This window comes from Rhinopithecus bieti, unplaced genomic scaffold (assembly GCF_001698545.2).
Source record: "Rhinopithecus bieti isolate Rb0 unplaced genomic scaffold, ASM169854v2 scaffold_12605, whole genome shotgun sequence".
NCBI lineage: Eukaryota > Metazoa > Chordata > Mammalia > Primates > Cercopithecidae > Rhinopithecus > Rhinopithecus bieti.
Genome location: NW_016807279.1, coordinates 655,074 through 675,908, shown reverse-complemented (window position 1 = coordinate 675,908; position 20,835 = coordinate 655,074). Strand labels below are relative to the sequence as shown.

Below are 20,835 nucleotides of genomic sequence, written 5' to 3'. Positions count from 1 at the left end.
GGGGATTTGTCTAGGACCCTCTCAGACGCCAAAGTTTGCAGATGCTCATGTTCTTATGTAAAATAACCTAGTATTTGTATATAACCTGTACACATCCTCCCGTAAACTTTAAATGATTGCTAGATTGCTTGTAGTATCTAATACAACGCTTACACTTCATTTCATTTGCATAGATTCAATATGGAATTTATTTCTTAATATTTTCAAATCCACAAATGCCGAACCCACAGATACAGAGAACAGACTGTAATTAGGAAAGCTATTGCAGAGGATAAAAATTGAGTGGGGACAATGATAAATGGATGGAAGATAGTTTTTTAAGAGGACAGTGATGGCCCTCTTAGACAGTAAAAGTAAAGATTTAAATCCAAAACAAAAGTCACTGGAAAAAAGAAGTGACTCTGGCCTTGTTTTATTGTGAACAGCATACTTAAGAAGGTATGTGCAATGATTTGACTAGGTAGAGAAGATCTAGATTTTGAGGAGCTCATTGTTATATTTAATAATTTTTGGCTTAAAGTGTTAAGGAGCAGAAGATGCTGAACACAAGATATTAAAAGGAAAAAACAGTATTTAAAAGAATAGAACATGGTTGGAATGTGAAGAATAAACAATTATTCCTGAGAGAGGGGAAGTCTGGAGTAAGTTAAGAGAGTAGCATTTTTCAGGAGTGTTCATAGTTTATCCAGTATATAATGTATAATGCAATACATTTCTGTGTTTCTGTAAGGGTTGGACATCTCAAGCTGCTACATCAGCTCAGAATATAGTAGATACATATAGCATGGCAAACAGTTCACCAGATGAAAGACAAGTTGATTGTAAGTCATAGCAGTCTCCAAGGGACTGTATGTTGCAGATCACTAGCAAGGCCTTGAGAAAAGGCCTTTTTGGAGGAGTATGTGTAACTCTCCATTGATTTCACACACATCCAGGAGTCAAGCAATACCAAAAAAGCCTTGTCCCAACATTTGATATCATTCAGAGTAGTAAAGGAACACTACTGTTTTGTCTATGAATATTATGTGGCATTACCCAAAAGTCACCTTGCCTTCCCTCTTAAGTCCCCTGCCTTGACAGAAATCAGCTTTCAGAAGATTAAATCATCATGCATTCAAAAGTTTAAAAACAATGATGAAACTAAGGCTTTAAACCATCTCTTTTTTTCCGCAACTTCAAATGTTTTAATAACTTCATTCATCTCTTTCTCCTACCTTGCTTACTTTGACTAATGGACCACTGTCTTGCACCTTTTCAAAGATTATTCTCTCATTTTATTTCTTCATCAATCATTATTTTGCCATGACTCTTGATGCATACAAAAGTTTAAATTACCCAAGTAGAGAAAAATTTGATTCATTTTTTAAGCAATTAAGGCACAGTTATTAATTCATTAAATAGTCTTACTAGGCTTTATATTAAATTAAGACCTTGCTTTCCATTTCACAATAAAAGATGGGGGGCAGTAAGCAGGAAAGATATTACCAGAACTTTTCTGTATGTGTATGTGTGTGTGTATATATAGATATATATAAAATAAAATATATATCTATATATACACACACACACACATATATATATATATACCCTTAATAGCACATTCTGAAAGGTTACTATGTGCTAGGCTCTGTGCTGAGCACTTGAAATGCATTTTCTTGTGTGCACAATGCTAGATGCATCAGTCACATGCACTGTCTCACGTGTAATAGCCTTTTAATGGCACAATAAGTTGAGAACTATTATTATTTTCATTTCAGAGATGAGGACAGATTAAATATTGTGCCCATAGATACTGAGCTAATAAGAGATGTCGTCTAGATTTGAACCTGGGGTCCAACGCCAATGCTCTGTGCCTAACTGATATGCAAATCTCTCCTTACAATTCTTGTCTTTTAACAGGGTGATTCACCTTCTGTTCAAAGTTAACCTGTGTTGTGAGCCCCAACCCTCCTCTCTCCTGGAGTTTGCTTCATCCATTATGTATCCTTTCTCCACTCTCTTTGATATCTCCAACTTTACTGGTTTCTTTCCAACAGAATAAAGGTAATAACTGTCCATTAACTTAAAAACGAAAGATTTAATTCACTGATTTCCATAAAGCTGCATTATAGGTAGCACCTTGGGAACACTTGTATTACAAAGCAATACAGAGGATAGAGGAATCATTCTGTGCCCACCCTGACATCTGCTCCTCTGCCTTCATCATTAACAGTGGCGTGGGCTGAGCAAAGCACCTAGTGGGAATTGCTATACCTGCTGAAGCAGCACTGGTGCTGCCATGCCTGGAGGAAGATGCTGGCATCAGGAAAGACAACAGGGCTTGGTAGAGAAAAGCAAAGTAGTAACATGATGGAAGACCAACAGAAACTATTAGGGACTTCTGTACTCAGCAGAGGATTGGGAGCCACCAGGTAGAAACTGTTGTCCTGGAAGAACAGCAAGAAAGGTGACAGTATTCAGGGGATTATCCCTTAATAGCTGTAACTAACAAGAGTCATGGGTTTGCAATATCCACTGCGGCACTATAACCACAGTAGAAACTGCAAGGTGATTACAAAGCAAGAAAATTATTGCGTCTGAATGAGAACACAGGTGAAGTAGCAGCAACACTCAGAAACTACAGGACCCAGTAGAGCCACTACCACTCTATCATGTGAAGCAGAATAGTGACTACTGCTGGCAAAATTTTCTTCATCACTGTAGGTGAGACACCACCCACAAAGTCCTCAAAATTCTTGGGAGAGAGTTTATAATATTAAAAAATTACTGTTTTTATAAAATAACCAAACATTAATCATTAATAAAATAGTTTATAATAGCGAAACTTTTCAAGGAAGCTGATACACTAGAAGAATTTATTTCCTAGTATGACTCTACCTGTCTTAATTTAAAATTGTGTCTGATTTGTACAGTAAATCCTAAAATGAAAAAAGTTTTGTTCTAGGATTTCCCAAATTTTAGATGCTTCTTCTGTCTGGAAAAGACCCATTTCAACAAGGGAGCCCTGAGAAGTATTCCATGCTCTTTATTTTGAAGACGAGGACAGGAAAACTATGAAACTGGGTAGCTGCCAAGTTAATTTCCTAGGGTTGCTGTAACAAAGTACCACAAACTGAGTGGCTTAAAACGACGGAATTTACTCTCTCACAAGTCTAGAGACCAGAATCCAAAACCGAAGTATAGCAGGATAGTTTCTTCTGGAGGCTCTGGGGAGAGAAACCATTCATGCTTATCTCCTAACTTCTGGTGACGGCTCTTCTTCGCATTCGTTGGTTTGTAGCTGCTTCACTCTGGTTTCTGCCTGCATCTTCACCTTGCTGTCTACCCTCTGTGTGTGTTTCCTCTGTTTCTTCGAATCTCTCTCTTTTTAGAAGGACACCAGTTATTGGATTTAGGCCTTCCCCAATTCAGTATGACCTTATCTTAATTTGATTACATCTGCAAAAACCCTATTTCCAAATGAGGTCATTCTCACAGGTATTGGGGGTTAGGACTTCAACCTATCTTAAGGGGTAGAGACAGAGGCACAATTTAACCCACAACAACTGGTTTTCCTTCTTTTCCTCCCTCTCTCTCTTTTTCCCCTTTTTCTCTTTTTTTTTCTTTCTTTCTTACTTGTTACTGAACCAATTTTTCTCCCGTAATCCCTGCCTCCCAATGCTGCTATCTCTCTGTTAGCTGGGCTTGTGGGTAAAAACAGTAAGTCACAGATTATAATTATGTTGATCCTTTCAACTGGTTCAGTAAACTGAGTTAGGTGGAGTAAATTTTGAGTAAATTACTGGTTTGTTTAATCAGCCAATTTAGGCAAAAAGGTCAATATAGTTGTAGATATAAACAAATATAATTTTAAAATAATAATGTATTTACTCTTTTAATAGTTATCTAAAACAATAAATTTGATGTTCTTTAACTTTTAAGTTTTCTGATAGCTTGAATAAATTAACTAAACTGGGTAGGAACCCGACACAATCAAAGGATGAAGAATCTTGATGTTTCCATTCTGATTTTCTCTTCTTGTTGTTGTTGTTAGGAAACAAAACAATATACTTAGCCTCTTATTTTCAACTTAAATTGAGGATAACTGTAGACCTTGATGAGGAAAAGGTAAACTCATAAATAACCATTTGCTAGTTATAGATCTGACAAATGGACTTTTAAAATATTAATCAATGGTACATACAAGCAAGAGCAGTCTTTCTTTAGTAAATCTATGCTCACTGATTTTTATTTAACTTACAAATTGTCCAGAAACATTTCATTTTTCCACGTGGCCCTTGTATTTCTTTTCCAAGTAGCTGGCCCTCTCTTTCATAGTAGCTAAAAGCCAGATATAGAGATTTATTTGCTTAAAATTTAAAAAAAAGGCCTTGTATTTTGCTGATATTCCATTTGCCTAAATAACAGCCAAATTAATTGTTGTATTAATGATGATTCAATCACATTGTGACTTGCAACTGAAGGGGTCTGTCACAAATGTATTCATTATCTTAAAGCAATCTGTTTTCTCCAAGTTCAAGAAACACAATATGTTGTGTATACACAAGCCTAAATATGAAAGAGTAACTTCCTGTGTTTGCCTACGGGGATAATAGGTACACTGTTAAATGAGATGATGAATCAAGGTGTACTGCAAGCCATGGAGCTGTTCCAAAGTTAGGCACATTCCTGGGCTAAAGAAGGCACATAAAGATCTTTAAGTATTTTTATGTGACTTCACAATTTTAGTTCCAAAGCCTTTCATTTTTACCACCAATGAGAAATAAAACGTCCTTTTGAGTTAGAGTTTGCAAAATTTTAGCTTCTTTTATATCCCTACTGGTTCCTCTAACATATCAATGTTTTAAATGTTTATAGTGTCTTCATTACTATAAAAGAATGCATATAAGTTTAAGAAAGTTTGAAAATATAAAACATAAGAATCACATTTATGATTATCCATAATCCTACCACCCAGAAATTATAATCAAATTGATTACTGGTACAATTTTCACCCTGTGATTAGACCCAGTCCTACAGATTGTGGGAACCAGAGCAAATCAACCAGTGTGTTGACTTCTTTCATTCAAATATTTGGACATGGATAAAATCTGGTTTATAATAACAGTACAGGGAAGCATTAAATGGACCACAAAATCTCTAAAGGAAGTGATCTTTCCAAGCAAAAAGTAGAGGAAGCATAACGGATAAATTAATATCACTTTTTCACATAAAACCTGAGGTTTCCTTTCCGTAGTTGAGAAGTTGGGTTTGAGTCAGATAAAAGGGCAAGAGTCTTAAGCTGACTCATTGTGTCGGCAGAAGCCACTGTAAATTGACAGACTGTTTTAGCCATAAGAATAATCCAATGCCAATTTGAAAGGGAGTCGCTGTAGAAATTCAATCAAAACCAGAAATTACAGTTATTACACCTGGATAAAACCTGCTAATTTGCTTTTCCTATATGCAAAATGATTGCAAAACAAAATTACTGAATTCAGAAAACTTTTTAAAAGCATTAATAGACAAAATTTTTTATTTAGTTTAACATGACTTTCTTTTCTCCAGAAATGTGTGTTTATAGATAAATAATCTCTTGATTCTGAATGCAAAAACACCCTAAATTCAATCTCTCTAAATTTGTTAAGGAGAGGCAATATCTTATACTGTAGGTTTTTTTTTTTTTTCCCCAATACAGAGGAAGTCCTCAATAAATGTTTTGAATGAATAGTGAGATTACAGGGGTTACAGAGACGATACTGAATCACCAGTCTTCTTACAAACTACAGTTACAAACTACAGAAACCAAATCTCTGTGGAGAAAATGGCATTTGTTGGGAGGGTACCAGGAAGCTCACAAAATCGACTTCAGCCTTGAAACCCAAAGTCACGAAACAAGTCCCACCAAAGCAAGCTGATGTCTCAGGCAAATAATACCATAAGAATATTCTAGTTTACGAAAATGCCACTACTGCTGTCACAAACATCCCCCAAGTTTTCAATTCCCATGCATTCTTCATTAACTGCCTTTGAAATTCTCTAAGTTCTAGACATGAGAATCCTACTAACCAAGCTAAAGTCATAGATTTTAACCTGGCAAATGGCTGGGGGCGAGGATTGGAAATATCTGCCCCAATGAAAGACTCAACAGTAGGAAACAAGGCTCTTATTTTAAAATTCCTTCAAAATAGAAAGAGTCTTGAATGTGGATAGCCAAAAATGACAAAATAAAAGTAATATTGCACTTACTGTGTCCCTACTGTGTCTCAGGCTTTGTTTGTAAATTTTTACTCAGTAACATTATGATCCTTATTGTGACTTCATTATGACTCTGCAAAGTCATCATTATTCGCATGTTTTAGAGAACAAAACCAATTACAGAATTTGTGACTTGCACAGATTCACACATCAAGTCAACACTGTAGTTAGGATAGGGAAATAGGCAGTCTGGATTCAAGGTCTGAGGCTCTAAGCATTGATTTATACTGAAGACTCCAAAATACTCCTAAACGTCTCCCTTCCCTGCTTGTTATAATCCCTGAAGTTTCAGCATGCAGTTTCTATTTAGGTTGTAATCCTTTAATAAAAACCTTTATTGATGTTCTATCAAAATATCAATACATGTGACCCATCTATGCCATGAAATATGTTTACCATCTTTAAAACTAAAAGGTAAAACTGATATTCCAAGACACGTGGTGAAGTTTTTAAAGTATTATATTAGAATGTTATTATAAAATCAGAAATATGTATATGAGAACGTATTTATGTATAAATGTATAGAAGGAGATCAGAAAGATGAATATCAAACTATTGCCAGCAGCGTAAGAGTGAATGGGTGGACATTCATACTTTATGTTGTTCTGTATGGTATGAATAATTAAAAAAAAAAACTTTAGATTTTATCATCTAAAAACTATAAATATATGTAAATATAGATATATGTAATTATTTATATTTCTATTAAGAGAAGCACTTTTTCTAGGATGTAAGTAATACCTGAAAGACAGTAGAAGAGCATCAAAACCAATTTAGTAGAAGAAAAAGAATGACACAGTTTTAGAGTCAGACTGACTGACTTTCATTTTAATGTGGATACTGGAATTTTCTAAATGGCATTAGACTTCAACAGCCATTTCATGTCTTAGTTTTCCCATTTGTATGATGACAATAGGAGAAAAAAATTAAAAACCCTATCTTACTGCACTGTTTTAAGGATTGTAGTTAGCATGGGTAAAGAGCCTGGCAGGTATCAGGTGCCAGTAGATGTTAAAAATGCCACCAAATGCTTACTCTGAAGACACGTCTGTGTCTAAGGCTCAGCAAGCTGAGGCATGCTGATAAAATACAGTGGGGAATGAGACCAAGTTCTGGAAGAAAAAAAAAGAAATAAAGATCTGTTATATTTTCTGGGAAGTCCTTCAATTCTAACCTTATCTTTGAAAAGCAGCTTGCCCAAGGCCGTGTCTGGATTATGTGACTTCCCCTTCACTTAAGCTGTGTACTCCCATGGGCCCAACTGCTAGGACACTAATCAGGCGGGATCTCTCTGGAACCCACACATAGGTTTCTGTCCCCTCGCTCTCCTTCTCCACCACTTTTTCTTTCTCTAGCTCCTCCTCTTTTGTTCTTTATTTTATTTTGTGTAGTGGTTACCACAGTCATTTATTATTAATAAAATTAGGAATATATGTTTGGGACATAATCCTCTCTTGGCAAGGCTGTGGAGAGAGAATATTTCAAAATTAAAACTCTTCTCTACCTTGACCAAGTAATCAAGATTTATGTCACCAATAGTAATGCATATTTATATGAAGTACCCCCTGATATAATGTGATGAGAAGGGCATTCCACCTCTGTAATTCTCAATCCAAAATTGTGTAACCCCAGTCCAATTATGAGAAAATATCAGCAAACCCCACCTGAAGAATATTCTACAATGTATCTGACTAGTACTCTTCAAAAGAGTCAAGATTACGAAAGACAAGGAAAGACTGAGGAACTGTTATAAAATATAGGAGACTAAGAAATTGTGGTGACTAAATGCAGTGTAGGACCCAGGATTGGACTCTGGAACAGAAAAAGGATTCTAGTGAAAAGTCTGGTGTTTAGTTAATAGTATTATAACAATGTTAATCTCTTGATTTTTGTCATTATACTATGATTATGTTAGATGTTAACATTAGAGGAAAGTGAACATAGGACAATAAGAGACTCTGTTATCTTTGCAACTCATCTGTAAATCTAAAATTATTCAAAATAAAGCATTTAAAAATATTGTCTGATTGCAATATTTTGCAATAAAACAAAATATTGTTTCTTTGTGGGTTTTGTAGTTGTTCGTGTTGTTTATTTGGTTGGCTTTTGAGACAGAGTCTCATTCTGTTGCCCAGGTTAGAGTGCAGTGGCATAATCACAGCTGACTGCAGCCTCCACCTCCCATGCCCAAGTGGTCCTCACCTCAGCCTCCTAAGTAACTGAGACCACAAGTGTGTGCCACCACTCTTTTGTTGACTTTTGATGACTTTATTTCCTAAATAGTATTTCTTCATTTTCACAGTTCATTGTACTCATACAGTGGTTTTAATTTTAATCCAAAACACTGCCTCCATCTATTATCACCATATTTCTCTTAATAACTTAGATTTTTTATCTCTTTAAAGTGTATAAAGTGCCTTTATATACACTCTCTCACCGAATCTTACAACTGCTTCAGGTGGACAAAGCAAGAATCCTCACTGCCACATTAAGGATGAGAAAAATAGTGACAAAGACAGTTTAAGAGATTCACTTTATGGTATATGAGTTAGTGACAATCCTAAGGAGAACATGGTTTGGTGCAATTCAACAATTCTTTTTTTAAAAAGAGCGTAAAGAATCTGAATAGACAGTTCATCAAGAAAGATATACTACACAAATGGACAAAAGCACACAAAAGATGCTTGACATGTACTTAATGAAACATTACCTTCAGCCACAATCCTGACACTTTCAAGGCCCTGTTCATCCCTGCTACAGGTAAGTTGTCTCATTCCGAAAATTCTGGAAGTGTCAATAGTGAAGAGTAACCCACAAAAAGGGGGATGCCTTTATAGAATGTAAACTCTAGCTCAACACTTACACATGGTGATGATCATACTTGAAAACACTTTGTGCCTGATCTTTGGTTGATGACATTTGTCCATTTAATATGCATATGGAGGTCGAGTGAATCACTTTCCAGTGGAAAAACTACATATATATGTACATATAATTATATATAATCATATATAATTACATTTAAATATGTAACATGTTATATATAATATACATATACATATGTACATATAACAGTCCCCAACAGAAAAGAGATGTAGTTTCAATATTCTCGATTTTAAAAGCACATACATATATTTTTTCTCAGTCTGCAAAGTTTGAAATTCGTATCAATTTTAGGATTCTGTAATTAAGTCTAAGTTTGGGAATATCTATTGAATATCTAAATGGAGACACACAAAGGTTTTCTATGATCTAGATCTCTCCTAGTTGAGAAAAAAATGCTCCAAGTAGAAAAGTTGATAGCACATTTCAAGTTAAAGTAAAATAAAAAACTGTAAACAAAATATAGTTCTAAAATTTTTTATTCCCTTTTTATGTTTCAGAAGTTTCTTTGATATTGTCAGCACCGTGAGATCAGTGTGAGCATGTTATCTCACATAGAAAAACAGTATGGAGTATATGAGATATCTTGGTGCAAGCAATTATGTGGCCATATAAATAAATAATAAATGGTTATAAAAAGAAAAACAATATGGTATAGCAGAAAGAAGTAAAATTGAGGAAATTGGGCAAACCTGTGTTCATTCTGGCTCTGCTATCTACCCGCTGTGCAACTTTGAACAAGTTGCTGAAACTCTCTGAGCCTCAAGCTGTCTGTAGAGTTCTCTTTTAACTTGGAGAAGTTAGTTTTGTTGTCTTTGCTAAAGATCACTTCAGAGGCGCTGTAGCTCTTCTTCTGCAAAGTTTCTGCAGAGTCACTAAGGAAGGTGAAAAATCAACTTGTCTAAAGAATACAGGGACCTCCTAGGAAGATTTTGACTGATACTCTTCAACATCTACCTGGAATTCAGAAGTAACACAATTCATTGACATAAACTGATATGTCTGTGAGAATTACCAGGGGCAAGAAATGATAGGAAGCCTCCTGAGACTGAAGAAAAAGTGAAATAAAGCTGTTGGCTGTAGTTAAAACAGGTATTTTTAACCAGGGGTTCCATAAATGTAATTCAGATGGTCCATATATTTAAAAAGGGAAACAAGAATGCATTTAACTGAAATTTAATATTTTTTCTATTGTGAATGTAGAAAATAAACAACAGCATCATTAATAATCTTGATAACTGTCACTAATAGACATCACAGATATCTCAAAATATTACTTATACTCATTACTCCAATTTGGAAACTATTAGACAGGCCACTAGATGTTATTTCATTCATTACAGAGAAGCACTATATCAGATAGCTGGCTATCGGTTCTTCTTTTACATTACAGTATTTGGTCAGTGTATTTCACTATGACTGGTTTCCTTGGTAATCCTATGTATTTTACTTTGTGCATTTAAAATATATTTTGATATGAGATTCAGAGGCTTGTGCCAAAAGTGTCCATAGCACAAAAATGTTAAACATTCCTAGCTTAAGACAAGTTCCAAAGCCTTGGGCAGCTGCTTTGGAAATGCTGGTGCTGATTTATCCGGTCCTGTAACCCTGCTCAGTTCCAGTGTTCTGTGAAATAATGCTGAGTGCCACCAGGTAGCTGGAAAGAAAGCCCTTCGTGAGGGCACAGGGCCATCCACCATAGACCCAAGAAAGTAAAAAGAGCCTTTGTGGGAAGACCTTTTTTGCACCACATCCCCTATGGCAGCAAGAAATGTTTGTGTCTGCTCCCCACCTGGGAAGGAAGACAAGTTAAACTGGCCATCCTGTTAGACTAAATAAAACCCAAGGTCTCTCTTTGGAACGAAAACATGAAAGAAGCACCAAAAGAGAGTCACTGGACCTCATACCAGTATGACAGTTGGGTGCTTGGGTAGCTACATATATAAACCAATGGAGCAAGTTATGTATGCAAAGAATAAAAATATATCAAATTGCAGGCCGGGTGCAGTGTCTCATGCCTGTAATCCCAGCACTTTGGGAGGCCAAGGTGGGCGAATCACCTGAGGTCAGGAGTTTGAGACCAGACTGACTCACATGGTGAAACCCTGCCTCTGCTAAAAATACAGATATTAGCTGGGCATGGTGGTGCACACCTGTAATCCCAGCTACTTGGGAGGCTGAGGCAGGAGAATCACTTGAAGCCGGGAGGTGGAGGTTGCAGTGAGCTGAGATCGTGCCATTGCACTCCAGCCTGGGCAACAGAGCAAGTCTCCGTCTCAAAATAAGAATAATAATAATATACGTGTGTGTGTGTGTGTGTGTGTGTGTGTGTGTGTAAAACTGCAGTGGGACTAAACAAGGTGGGTAAATAGCCACCTAACACAGTGTCCAGAACAGAAAATGCTAAAAATATTTTAGTACCTTCATCTTCCTAAATACTTCCCACCCTCCCGCCACTATTACAGATACACAAAGGTAGAGAGAAAGAGACAATTTTAAACAGTGGTGCTCCTCTTTCAATTATTCTTTGCTATCAAAAATAAGCAAGCTCAAATTAAAATTCCCAATAATAACAATTAGCTACATTTTACATATATTCAGAAAATAAGACAAAGGAATTATGTTTATTTCCTAAAGTTGCACAGCAAGTTGAGGATCAGTCTGAGATCCCATGTAGCCCACTGGCTCCTGCATTAACACAGGAATACTTCATTTGTATCTGTGTCTTTAGCTGGGAACTTGAAGGTTCATTGGCATAGTGTGTGTTTTATTTTGTTTGGTTTGGTTTGCACGAAAACATGACTTACCTGTTCATGATTCTTTCCGATTTTACCTCATTTACTGAAGGCACTAGAAGAAAGCTATCCTGTAGTTTCATAGGCAGACAAGGCAACAGATAAACCATTTCCACTTTAGGACACCCACACCCTCAGCCTATTGCCTTTGTGATTCAGAACTGTCAGGAGAGAGATTTCTAAAATGCTTTTGAAATCTTCAGGTTCACACTACCATGTGTTGGTCTGCCAGGAATTTGACCCTCCCAAGTTTCATGACTTGAGCTTGATCCTCCCTTTTGTTCCAGGCACAGAGAACCTGATGATAAGCCCTCATTGATTGAAATAATGAGAGAGTAGATAGCAGTATGAAAGCTACTGTCAGGATTCTACATATTTATAATTTAAAATGAAATTTATTAAAGTTATTCCTCTCTCCCTTCCTCACCGCTGACCTGCCTGCTGAGTGTTTCTCCCTTCAAGTCTGCCCTTAATTCAACTCACTCAAATGATGTTTATCAATTATATATTGTGCTAGACATGGTATTATTCACTCTAGATAACAAACGAGGTGCAAAAGAGACACAGCCCCTGTCCTGGAGCTAACAGGCCAGTAAGGGAAATGGCCATTCTTAAAAATTACATGTAAATACAAACACTACATAAATATAGCACACACAGCCAACTGTACTAAATGTAAAGACCACAATTCAATGAGAGATAATAGTGGAAACCTGGTTTAAGATGGGAGATCAAGGAAGGTTTTTCTGAGGAAGTATCATTTTATCTGAAAACTGAAGAATGATGGATGATATATACAGGATAGGGGGCAGAGAATATGTGCAAAGATTTCCAATTAGAAAGAGAAGCTTATGTGAAGAGTTGAACAAGAGAAATATTTTCCCAGATGGTACATGATACAGCTTATTTCAATGCAAATGTCTACATTCAGAAGAAGGCAACAAATGTGAATTCCTCAAAGTTAAACAGACTGAAGTCAAGTCCTAGCACAGTCCCATTATCTACATGAGTAGAATCGTCTACTCCCCATGTGTTAAGTGGTTGCTGAGCTGCTGCAAATGTCCCAGAGAAAGAGAGTTGCCATCAGTCTTGGGTTATTTAATATGTTGTGTCACTTTTTATTGAAGAGTTTAAAACAACTGATTTATGATATTGTTTAGATGTTCTTGCAATTTATAATTTGATACTTGGTTTTCACAAGTTTATGTATAGTTTATTAACATATATGCTTTGCATTTAGGATTTGTTGGTGTTCTCATGAACACTCTTTAGGCTACTGCAAAACCAAAAATTAAAGTGTGAGATGTATACAAGTATTTTCATAGCTAAGAATGTGAACCCACTCCTCTTGCACTATCCTGTAAGGAACAATGGAAATAGTCATTTTTCAAAGTATTTGTATAGTTATCAAATTTCAGAGATCATTTAGTCCTAATATATCATGTTCTACTGTGGAAAATCATACCAGAAATACCAAAAAAAATCCTGCTGCTTTGTTTTATACACATTTGTTATAAGGTAGACTTTGTCCTGGCAGTCATTTGCATTCTCTCTTCAAATTCTACATAGAATCTTTTAGAAATTGGATTTCATGAAAGAAATTTCATTTAACTGGTAGCTCTTAGTTCTCAAAAACAGGTTTATTCTGCCATGAGAACAATTACAAAGTGGAGACAAGAATTCCTCCACCCATAGGGTAGTTTTGAATTGCTTAGCATCATAATTACTATTGACTATCTATCAGGATGCTAGATTAGTTATGTTCCTGTTTAAGTTTACTCTCTTCCTATTTAAGACTAAAACATATATCACAACTCATTTGTGTACTTCCATATTTACACTTGTGTAAAGCAGAGTAAGGAGTCAAGAAAAACTTCATAAATACACAAAACTGCTCCTTACAGTCCTATATATTCTCCATTGCTCATGGATAATATTTAACATCTAGCATCCTTGGTACTGAATGTGAGGGTCTTTACAACACAGCCCCCTCCATTACAACATTATCTCTGCCACTTCCTCATTTTCTCCTCATCTCTTTTATATTCCAGCTTTGCTTGACTAATTGCCATTTCCAAAACATGCCATGTTCTTCCAAGCTTTATACCATTCCCTCTATCTGTTTTACTTGCAAAACCCTATTTATTTGTTAGTTCTCATATCCGTATTATTTTATATACTACTGTTCTTGGCCTAAGGCAAAAAGTGTCACTGCCTTATTTATGTTTTATAATACTTTTATAACCACTATTATATCACATATTTATTTTTATATAATCATTCACTTATATTTATGTTTTCCCAACTAGATTCTTAATTTTCTCAAGAAGTTAATAGACCAGTTCTATATTTTGCTTTAGATTCGTGTCTTCTACAAAGCCTTCTGCAATGTTTGGCATACAATAAGCCCTCAAGAAATGTCTACTGAATTAAGTTAAACATGATTATAGAGGCCTGTGCAATAGATCATTGGCATCAACCAGCTTCTCACAATTTCATTGCATATTCTTCAAATCAACACTTAGAATGACAATTGGATTACACAGCATAATTTTCCCCAATGGGTGGGGCATTTTAACCAGTTTTGCCCATTTTTTTTTCTTGTGATGTCATGGGGGTGCCTTGAACATGTAGTCGAATTCCACACACAGAGCAGTCCTTTGTTCTTATCACCATCTCACAGCCTGTGAAGTTCTCAGTGTGCCTCTGTCCTTTGCCACAAACATGAGGTTCAAATTCCCTCTCATGGCCATAGTCCTGGAAATTGCCATGATTGTTTTATTTGCATTATTTGTTGAGTATGAAATGGACCAGACTAATCTCCAGCAGCTCAACATCACCGAGTCAACAGACATGGGCAAAGTCCTTGAGTTATATCCTCGTGAGTAGGCAATTTACTACTTACTATACATTTTTGGGTTCTTCAGTTTCTTAGAATGTAAAACAATTGACTACTATAAACTCTTGAGCTCCTTGTAGAATTATATGGTGGTTATGAGTGCTAAGATATTACATGTTTGTGCTATGACATCTGGTCTTCTTCTCTGTGATTAAGGTGTTTGGTTAGAACTTTTTCCTATGAAAATATCAGAACAAGAAGCTGAAAATTAAAATAATATGCTTTTTGTATTGTTTATTTACTGCTAACTGACCTTCTTTTTTCCTTCCATTGGTCACTAGTTCTGCAAAGAAAAGTATCACACTTCCTTTGCATTCCCCACTGAAAGGGCCAAGGGTAACTTTCAAGGAGAGAGAGTGCTAAGAAAATGAAATTATAAGAGGGGAAACCTAGATTTCATGTGAGGACCCTAAGGAATAAGAAGGGGTATTTAGTATGATGTAGGAAGTTAATGAAGTTTTAATCAAAAAGGTGTACTCAGAGTTTTACAATATTCTGAAAGGAAGTCGGTTTGTTCCTTTGAGATGAAAAGAAATGTGTGAATACTTAACATATTTTAAAAACAACATCCTTCCTTTGGAATGATGACTAAGCAAAGAGAGAAATTTAGTTTCAAGTTTGGAAGGGTAGGCTGTGTAATAGGTAATATAACAATGATAACTACCATTTACTGAGTCCTTATTATAAACCAACACATCCATTACCTCATTAGCCAAGAAGGGAGACAGCAGTAGGTAACTATCATATACACTATTTACTTTTCTTAAGTAAGGTTAAAGTAATCTAAAAAAAATAAAAATTATTTAAAATGGTATAATGTTTATTAGACTTCATAGCATATGTCTAAGCTTTTTAAAAAAACAATTTGACACCCTTTTTTTTATTCCTACTTTTTATAGGGAATTAATATAATGGGGTATTCCCATGTAGAAATAATGGCCTAGAGTTGCTAAGTGACATAACAAAAATATAAAATTGAAAGTTAAGGACAGAATTAGGATAATAAGACAGAGAAAACTAGACTCCAAGTCTAGTTGTCTTTACACTGCATAGATGTCCAAGAGGGTTCTTGATTAAATTAAGTTTTACAATTTGTAAGTTACAGAATAAAACAGAAAAAAATTCTGTTCAACTATGTATGCTTTTGTACATTTCATTCATTCATCCATTTATTCATTTAGTAAATATTTTATTAAGCACTAAGCATGTGCTACAGCAAATTTATTCAAAAATAAAACAAATATGATTATTTTATTCTAAGACTCCACTATCTAATACACTTGTAAACCAAGAGATGAAATACAATGTTAAAAATGCCAAAAATATGATCTAAGATTAATATGGTTTAAATAAAGTTATCTTAAGACTTTAAGAGCTTAATAATTGCATCATTCAAGCTGAACTTTCTGAGTTCCAGCATCAAATCTCCTAGGTAAAACTTCAGTTCACAATTTGAGACCAAGACCAGGTTGAAGGAAAATCACTAAACATGGTCATTTTTCAGTAACCTAGCAATAGATGAGTAATTTTTGGACATCTGGTGTGCAGCATAATTGATGATAGTTAACAATACTGTATGGATACTTGTAATTTCCTGGGAGGATATAGCTTCAATTCAATCTGATCACCCCCCATCCCTCCCCCACACACAGGTATACACCCACACACACACACACACACACAAACACATACAGGTATACACACAATGGTAACAACATAGAGGTGATAAATGTGTTCACTAGCTTGATTGTAGTGATCATTTCACAAAGTATATGGATATCAAAATGTCAAGTTGTATGCCTCAAATGTATATAATTTTATATGTCAATTATATCTCAATAAATCTTTTAAAAAATATAATTTAGTAGTCATATCACTCTTCTACACCACTTGTAAAAACATGAAAATTTATTGATTTTATGATTCACGAAGAAAATATTTATTAAACTACCAATTCTTGCAAGCAATCTTCAAGTCTCTCAAGCTTGTAGGCACTAGGCAGTGAATAAAACAAACAAAATGGGATTCCATTGTGTATATATGCCACATTATTTTTTATCTATTCATCAACTAATGGATGCTTAGGTTGATTCTGTATCTTGGCTATTGCGTATCGTGCTGCAATACACATAAGAGTGCAAACATGTCTTTCATTTTCTTTGGAAATATCCCTAGTAGTGAAATTGCTGGTTCATGTGATAGTTCTATTTTTAGTTTTTTTGAGAAACTTCCATATTGTTTACATTATAATATACATTCCCACCAACAGTGTGTAAGAATTTCCTTTTCTCTGCATGGAGGTAGAGAGTAGAATGATGATTACTAGAGATTGGGAAGGGCGTTGGAACAGGGAAAATGATGAAGAAAGTTTGGTTAATGGTTACAAATATAAAGTTAGATAAAAGGAATAAGTTCTAGTGTATGTAGTACAGTAAGGTGATTGTAGTTAACAATAATATATTGTATATTTCAAGATAACTAGAAGAGAAGATTTGAAATGTTTCCTATACAAAGAAATGATAAATGTTCAAGGTGATGGATATCCTGAATAACATGATTTGCTTATTACAATTCATATGCATTTATCAAAATACCATCCACATATATCCCGTAAATGTGTATAAATATTATGTATCAATTTTAAATAGAAAAGAAAATGAAAAAAAGACAAAATGGGCCAAGTTCATGTCCTCAGGTAGTTTACATTCCATGGGGGAAGGCAGACAAGGAGATGTGTGACCAGGCACATCTGAATGTCTAAATGTATACCATATATTTAGATGGTTAAAAAAAAATATGCCATGGCTGTAAACGAAGCAAGATTAGAGACATAAATGCATTTGGACAAGAGATGTTTTTTCAGCCTCTCTCCACCAGGGTTATGTGAGAGAACAAAATCCTAATAACTCAAGGCATCCATTGCATGCAATTAATTAACTTGTCTCCTATGCACCTAGAATGCCACAAAGTGGAATTTTACATGAAAGGTAGCCTTCATTCATTCAAAATGCTGTCCATAACCGATTTTATACACAATTAAAAGTTCTCTCTTCAGTGAGGGTGGGTCTCAAGACTCAAAATTCTGGAAAGTTCTCATCTTCCAGTTCAGTTATATTATTCTTGCTTAAAATCGTTTGTAGAATAGACTGAGAAAGTACATGACTGAGGTGTTATATACATATATAGAATATATTTTTTATATATGTATTTCCCTACATTTTAAACAATTGACTTACACAAAGTTTATGTAATGGTATAAGTTAATGGAGAACAGATTGTTTATATTCATTAATAGAAAACAATGTTCAAGTCAAATGAGTAAACATTTTGGGTCCCTACCTAGCTCAATGCCCAGTGCCAGTGCAGGGATTCAAGCATAGAAAAGGCTCGGTTCCTCCCCCAAGAAGTTCACAGTACATTATGATAGTTCTCAATTGCAGTGTGGTAAAAGATTTGAGTATTTCAAAAATAAATGAAGTTGTATATTAATCTACATTTTAAGTAAACTACAGAAAATACAAATTTATTCTCATCACTTGTATTCTGTTATGCTTTTTGAATAGGAGAGAAGGGAATTATGTTAACAGAACCCTTGGATTTGCACACAACCCTAAGCACAATCATGAAACTATGTTATGTACCTGAATATCATGTTTCATGCCATGAATAACCTCTGAGATACTCATCTGATAAACCAGCTATACTCCATGGTTTTTGGCTTCCATAGCACCTATCAAGGTGCTGGTCACCCTGTTGAGTCAAACAATTTAAAAAGCACTGAAGTTTGACTGTGTCTGTCAGCTACTCCTTGCTAACATGTAGATGGACTAGAGAAAATTAAAGTTAAAGAGAAATCTCTCTGGGGACTGTTTACTTTTTTTTTAGAATTCCACAGATGCCAGGTATTTAATATCTAGGGGACATTAAAATCATATTAACGATCTTTGTATACTCCGTGGCATTAAAAATCCTTTAGTTTATCTTGTACTTTGATTGACTCATTTACTCATGCGTCACTCTGTAATACTGTTACATTGTTCATTTGAAAAATATTGATTCACTGACTTATACAGATCTTCCAAATGTTGACATATTTCCATATATAACATGAAGAAGAATATTTGTTAATATCATCAACAGTCTCTCAGAAAAGTCTTGCCAAGTATCAGGAAGTTGATAAGCTTGTCATAGCAGACACAAATTTTCTGAAATTCTAATTGTTTAAAAACTGAGAATATATCACAGCTATAAATACTGTCAGTTCTTTAAGTTGAGATGATAGCCTCATTTCATGCATTTTTAAGAAAATATCTGTCAGAGACTCAAGTCTGAGAAGCAGCAATGTATGCGTCAGTCTTTCTTTCAAGAAACAGTGGAATCTTATTAAAATATTTCTTCTTCAATTAGCAACTCAATCCATCACAAAAGTGCTTTTTTTCTGAGATACCATCACATTTCAGTAGTGCATTACATATATTTGTATTTCACCAGGCTGATTCATACGTATTAAAAAGTCATGTCATACACGAAAGGCAAATATGATCTTGGAATTGTAATGAAAATAGTTTTAACTTCTCAGACTCCCTGGAAGTTAGTCTGCAGGACACCCAGATATCTGTGGATCACACTTGAGGAACCACCGAAGATAGAGGTGAACTGGCAAAGGATCTACATATCACTTGAAATCATTTCATGACTTTCACCAAAAAATTCAGCAAATCTTCATGTCACAAACGAAGGTAGCTGATTTGTGCTGTGTAAACCATTCCTAGGAAATGGTTTGCTGCTGTTTTGTTACCTGGAATTGTCATGAAAACTGAATTAATATACTGTCTGTAATATATGACCTAACAATAAAATACTAGTCTCTAGCAGAACCGATGTGGTGCCTTTGAATTGAACAGTTTTGCCTATTTAAAAGACCTGGAAGCCATGGGCACAAATAGTACTAAGACCTTGGATTTGAAATATCGTTCCCCACTCTGGGACTCATTGGAGAAATTGCTGGTTCCAGGTTGGGGCAAAGAAAGCACAAGGTAACCTAAGTGCTTAAAGATTAACAGGGCCATGTGAAAAGGACTCAGGATCCTGCTTGAAGGGGCATCAACAGGCCAAATTAGGAATACATAGAGTGTTAAAATAATAATGACATAATGGTAATAGAAATTCAAATAAGGAAAAAGGGATTCAATAAGCCCATAGAAATATTGCATAAAAGACCATAAGAGGAGAAGGAGGAAGCTCTTCTTTACAGAAGAATACTAATTAATATAAAAGGAGAATAGACATAGAAAATTGCAATTTTGAAGTTACCAGTGTAATAATCCATTTCAGCAATGTTCATCATGGAATCTAAAATCACTGAGTCAAAAGTTATTGGACAGCATGGCAATCACATGGTCTGAAAGCATCACCCAGAGATTACTTGATACTTACAGGGTCAAAGTTACATTTATAGTGGAGAGATCTGGCAACACAGTCCTAACCAAGTGGTCAAGTCTATCATTATCAGTAATAGGAAAAACAAATTATGTGCTTCCTGGTGTGATCTAGTGGGAAGTACACAATACCATCTGTATAATATTCTTGCCAAAAATATTTAGTCTGATTCTCATCATGGTGAAACAATCAAACAAATCCAAATTGTAGGGCATTCTACATAAAAAAATGAAATAATACCAACAATGAAAAGCATGTAAGAGAACTGCTCTAAATCAAAGGCATCTAAAGACATATGACAAAGAAAATGTATGAAACTTGAGTGAATAATTAATCCAGAAATTTTATAAAAAGACAGTCTGGGGATAGTTGGAGTAATCTGAATATAATTCTATATTAGATCATGTTATTATATCGATGTTGGCATTTTTTGGATGTGATGCTGATATTATGGTATTTAGAATGTCCTTTTACTTAGGAGATGTACACACACACACAAACACAGAAAGCAAGTATGAAAATATTAATAACTGATAAATCTGAGTGAATAGTATATAAGTGTTTATTGTATTCTCTTTTCTA

At 35.0% G+C, this 20,835-nt stretch overlaps 1 protein-coding gene, 1 long non-coding RNA gene and 1 pseudogene across 3 annotated transcripts in view; 1 reads left to right on the top strand and 2 right to left on the bottom strand.

The window, feature by feature from the left end:
- The window catches only part of LOC108535203 (caspase-3-like), a 28,064-nt pseudogene extending 19,053 nt beyond the window's left edge, over positions 1-9,011 (bottom strand).
- Positions 9,012-14,583: 5,572 nt separating this feature from the next.
- RHAG (Rh associated glycoprotein) overlaps positions 14,584-20,835 on the top strand; it is a 30,207-nt gene continuing 23,955 nt past the window's right edge. Inside the window, exon 1 of one of the 2 annotated variants that reach the window (XM_017881103.1) lies at positions 14,584-14,796. In XM_017881103.1, coding sequence (XP_017736592.1) covers positions 14,640-14,796 — 157 coding nt within the window. In that variant the 5' untranslated portion in view covers positions 14,584-14,639. The remainder of the gene's footprint in view (positions 14,797-20,835) is intronic. The other variant, XM_017881104.1, reaches the window with a different exon arrangement.
- Positions 17,058-20,835, bottom strand: part of LOC108535209 (uncharacterized) — a 35,856-nt gene continuing 32,078 nt past the window's right edge. The window contains exon 3 of the long non-coding RNA XR_001887162.1: positions 17,058-19,612. This is a non-coding gene — a long non-coding RNA (uncharacterized LOC108535209). The remainder of the gene's footprint in view (positions 19,613-20,835) is intronic.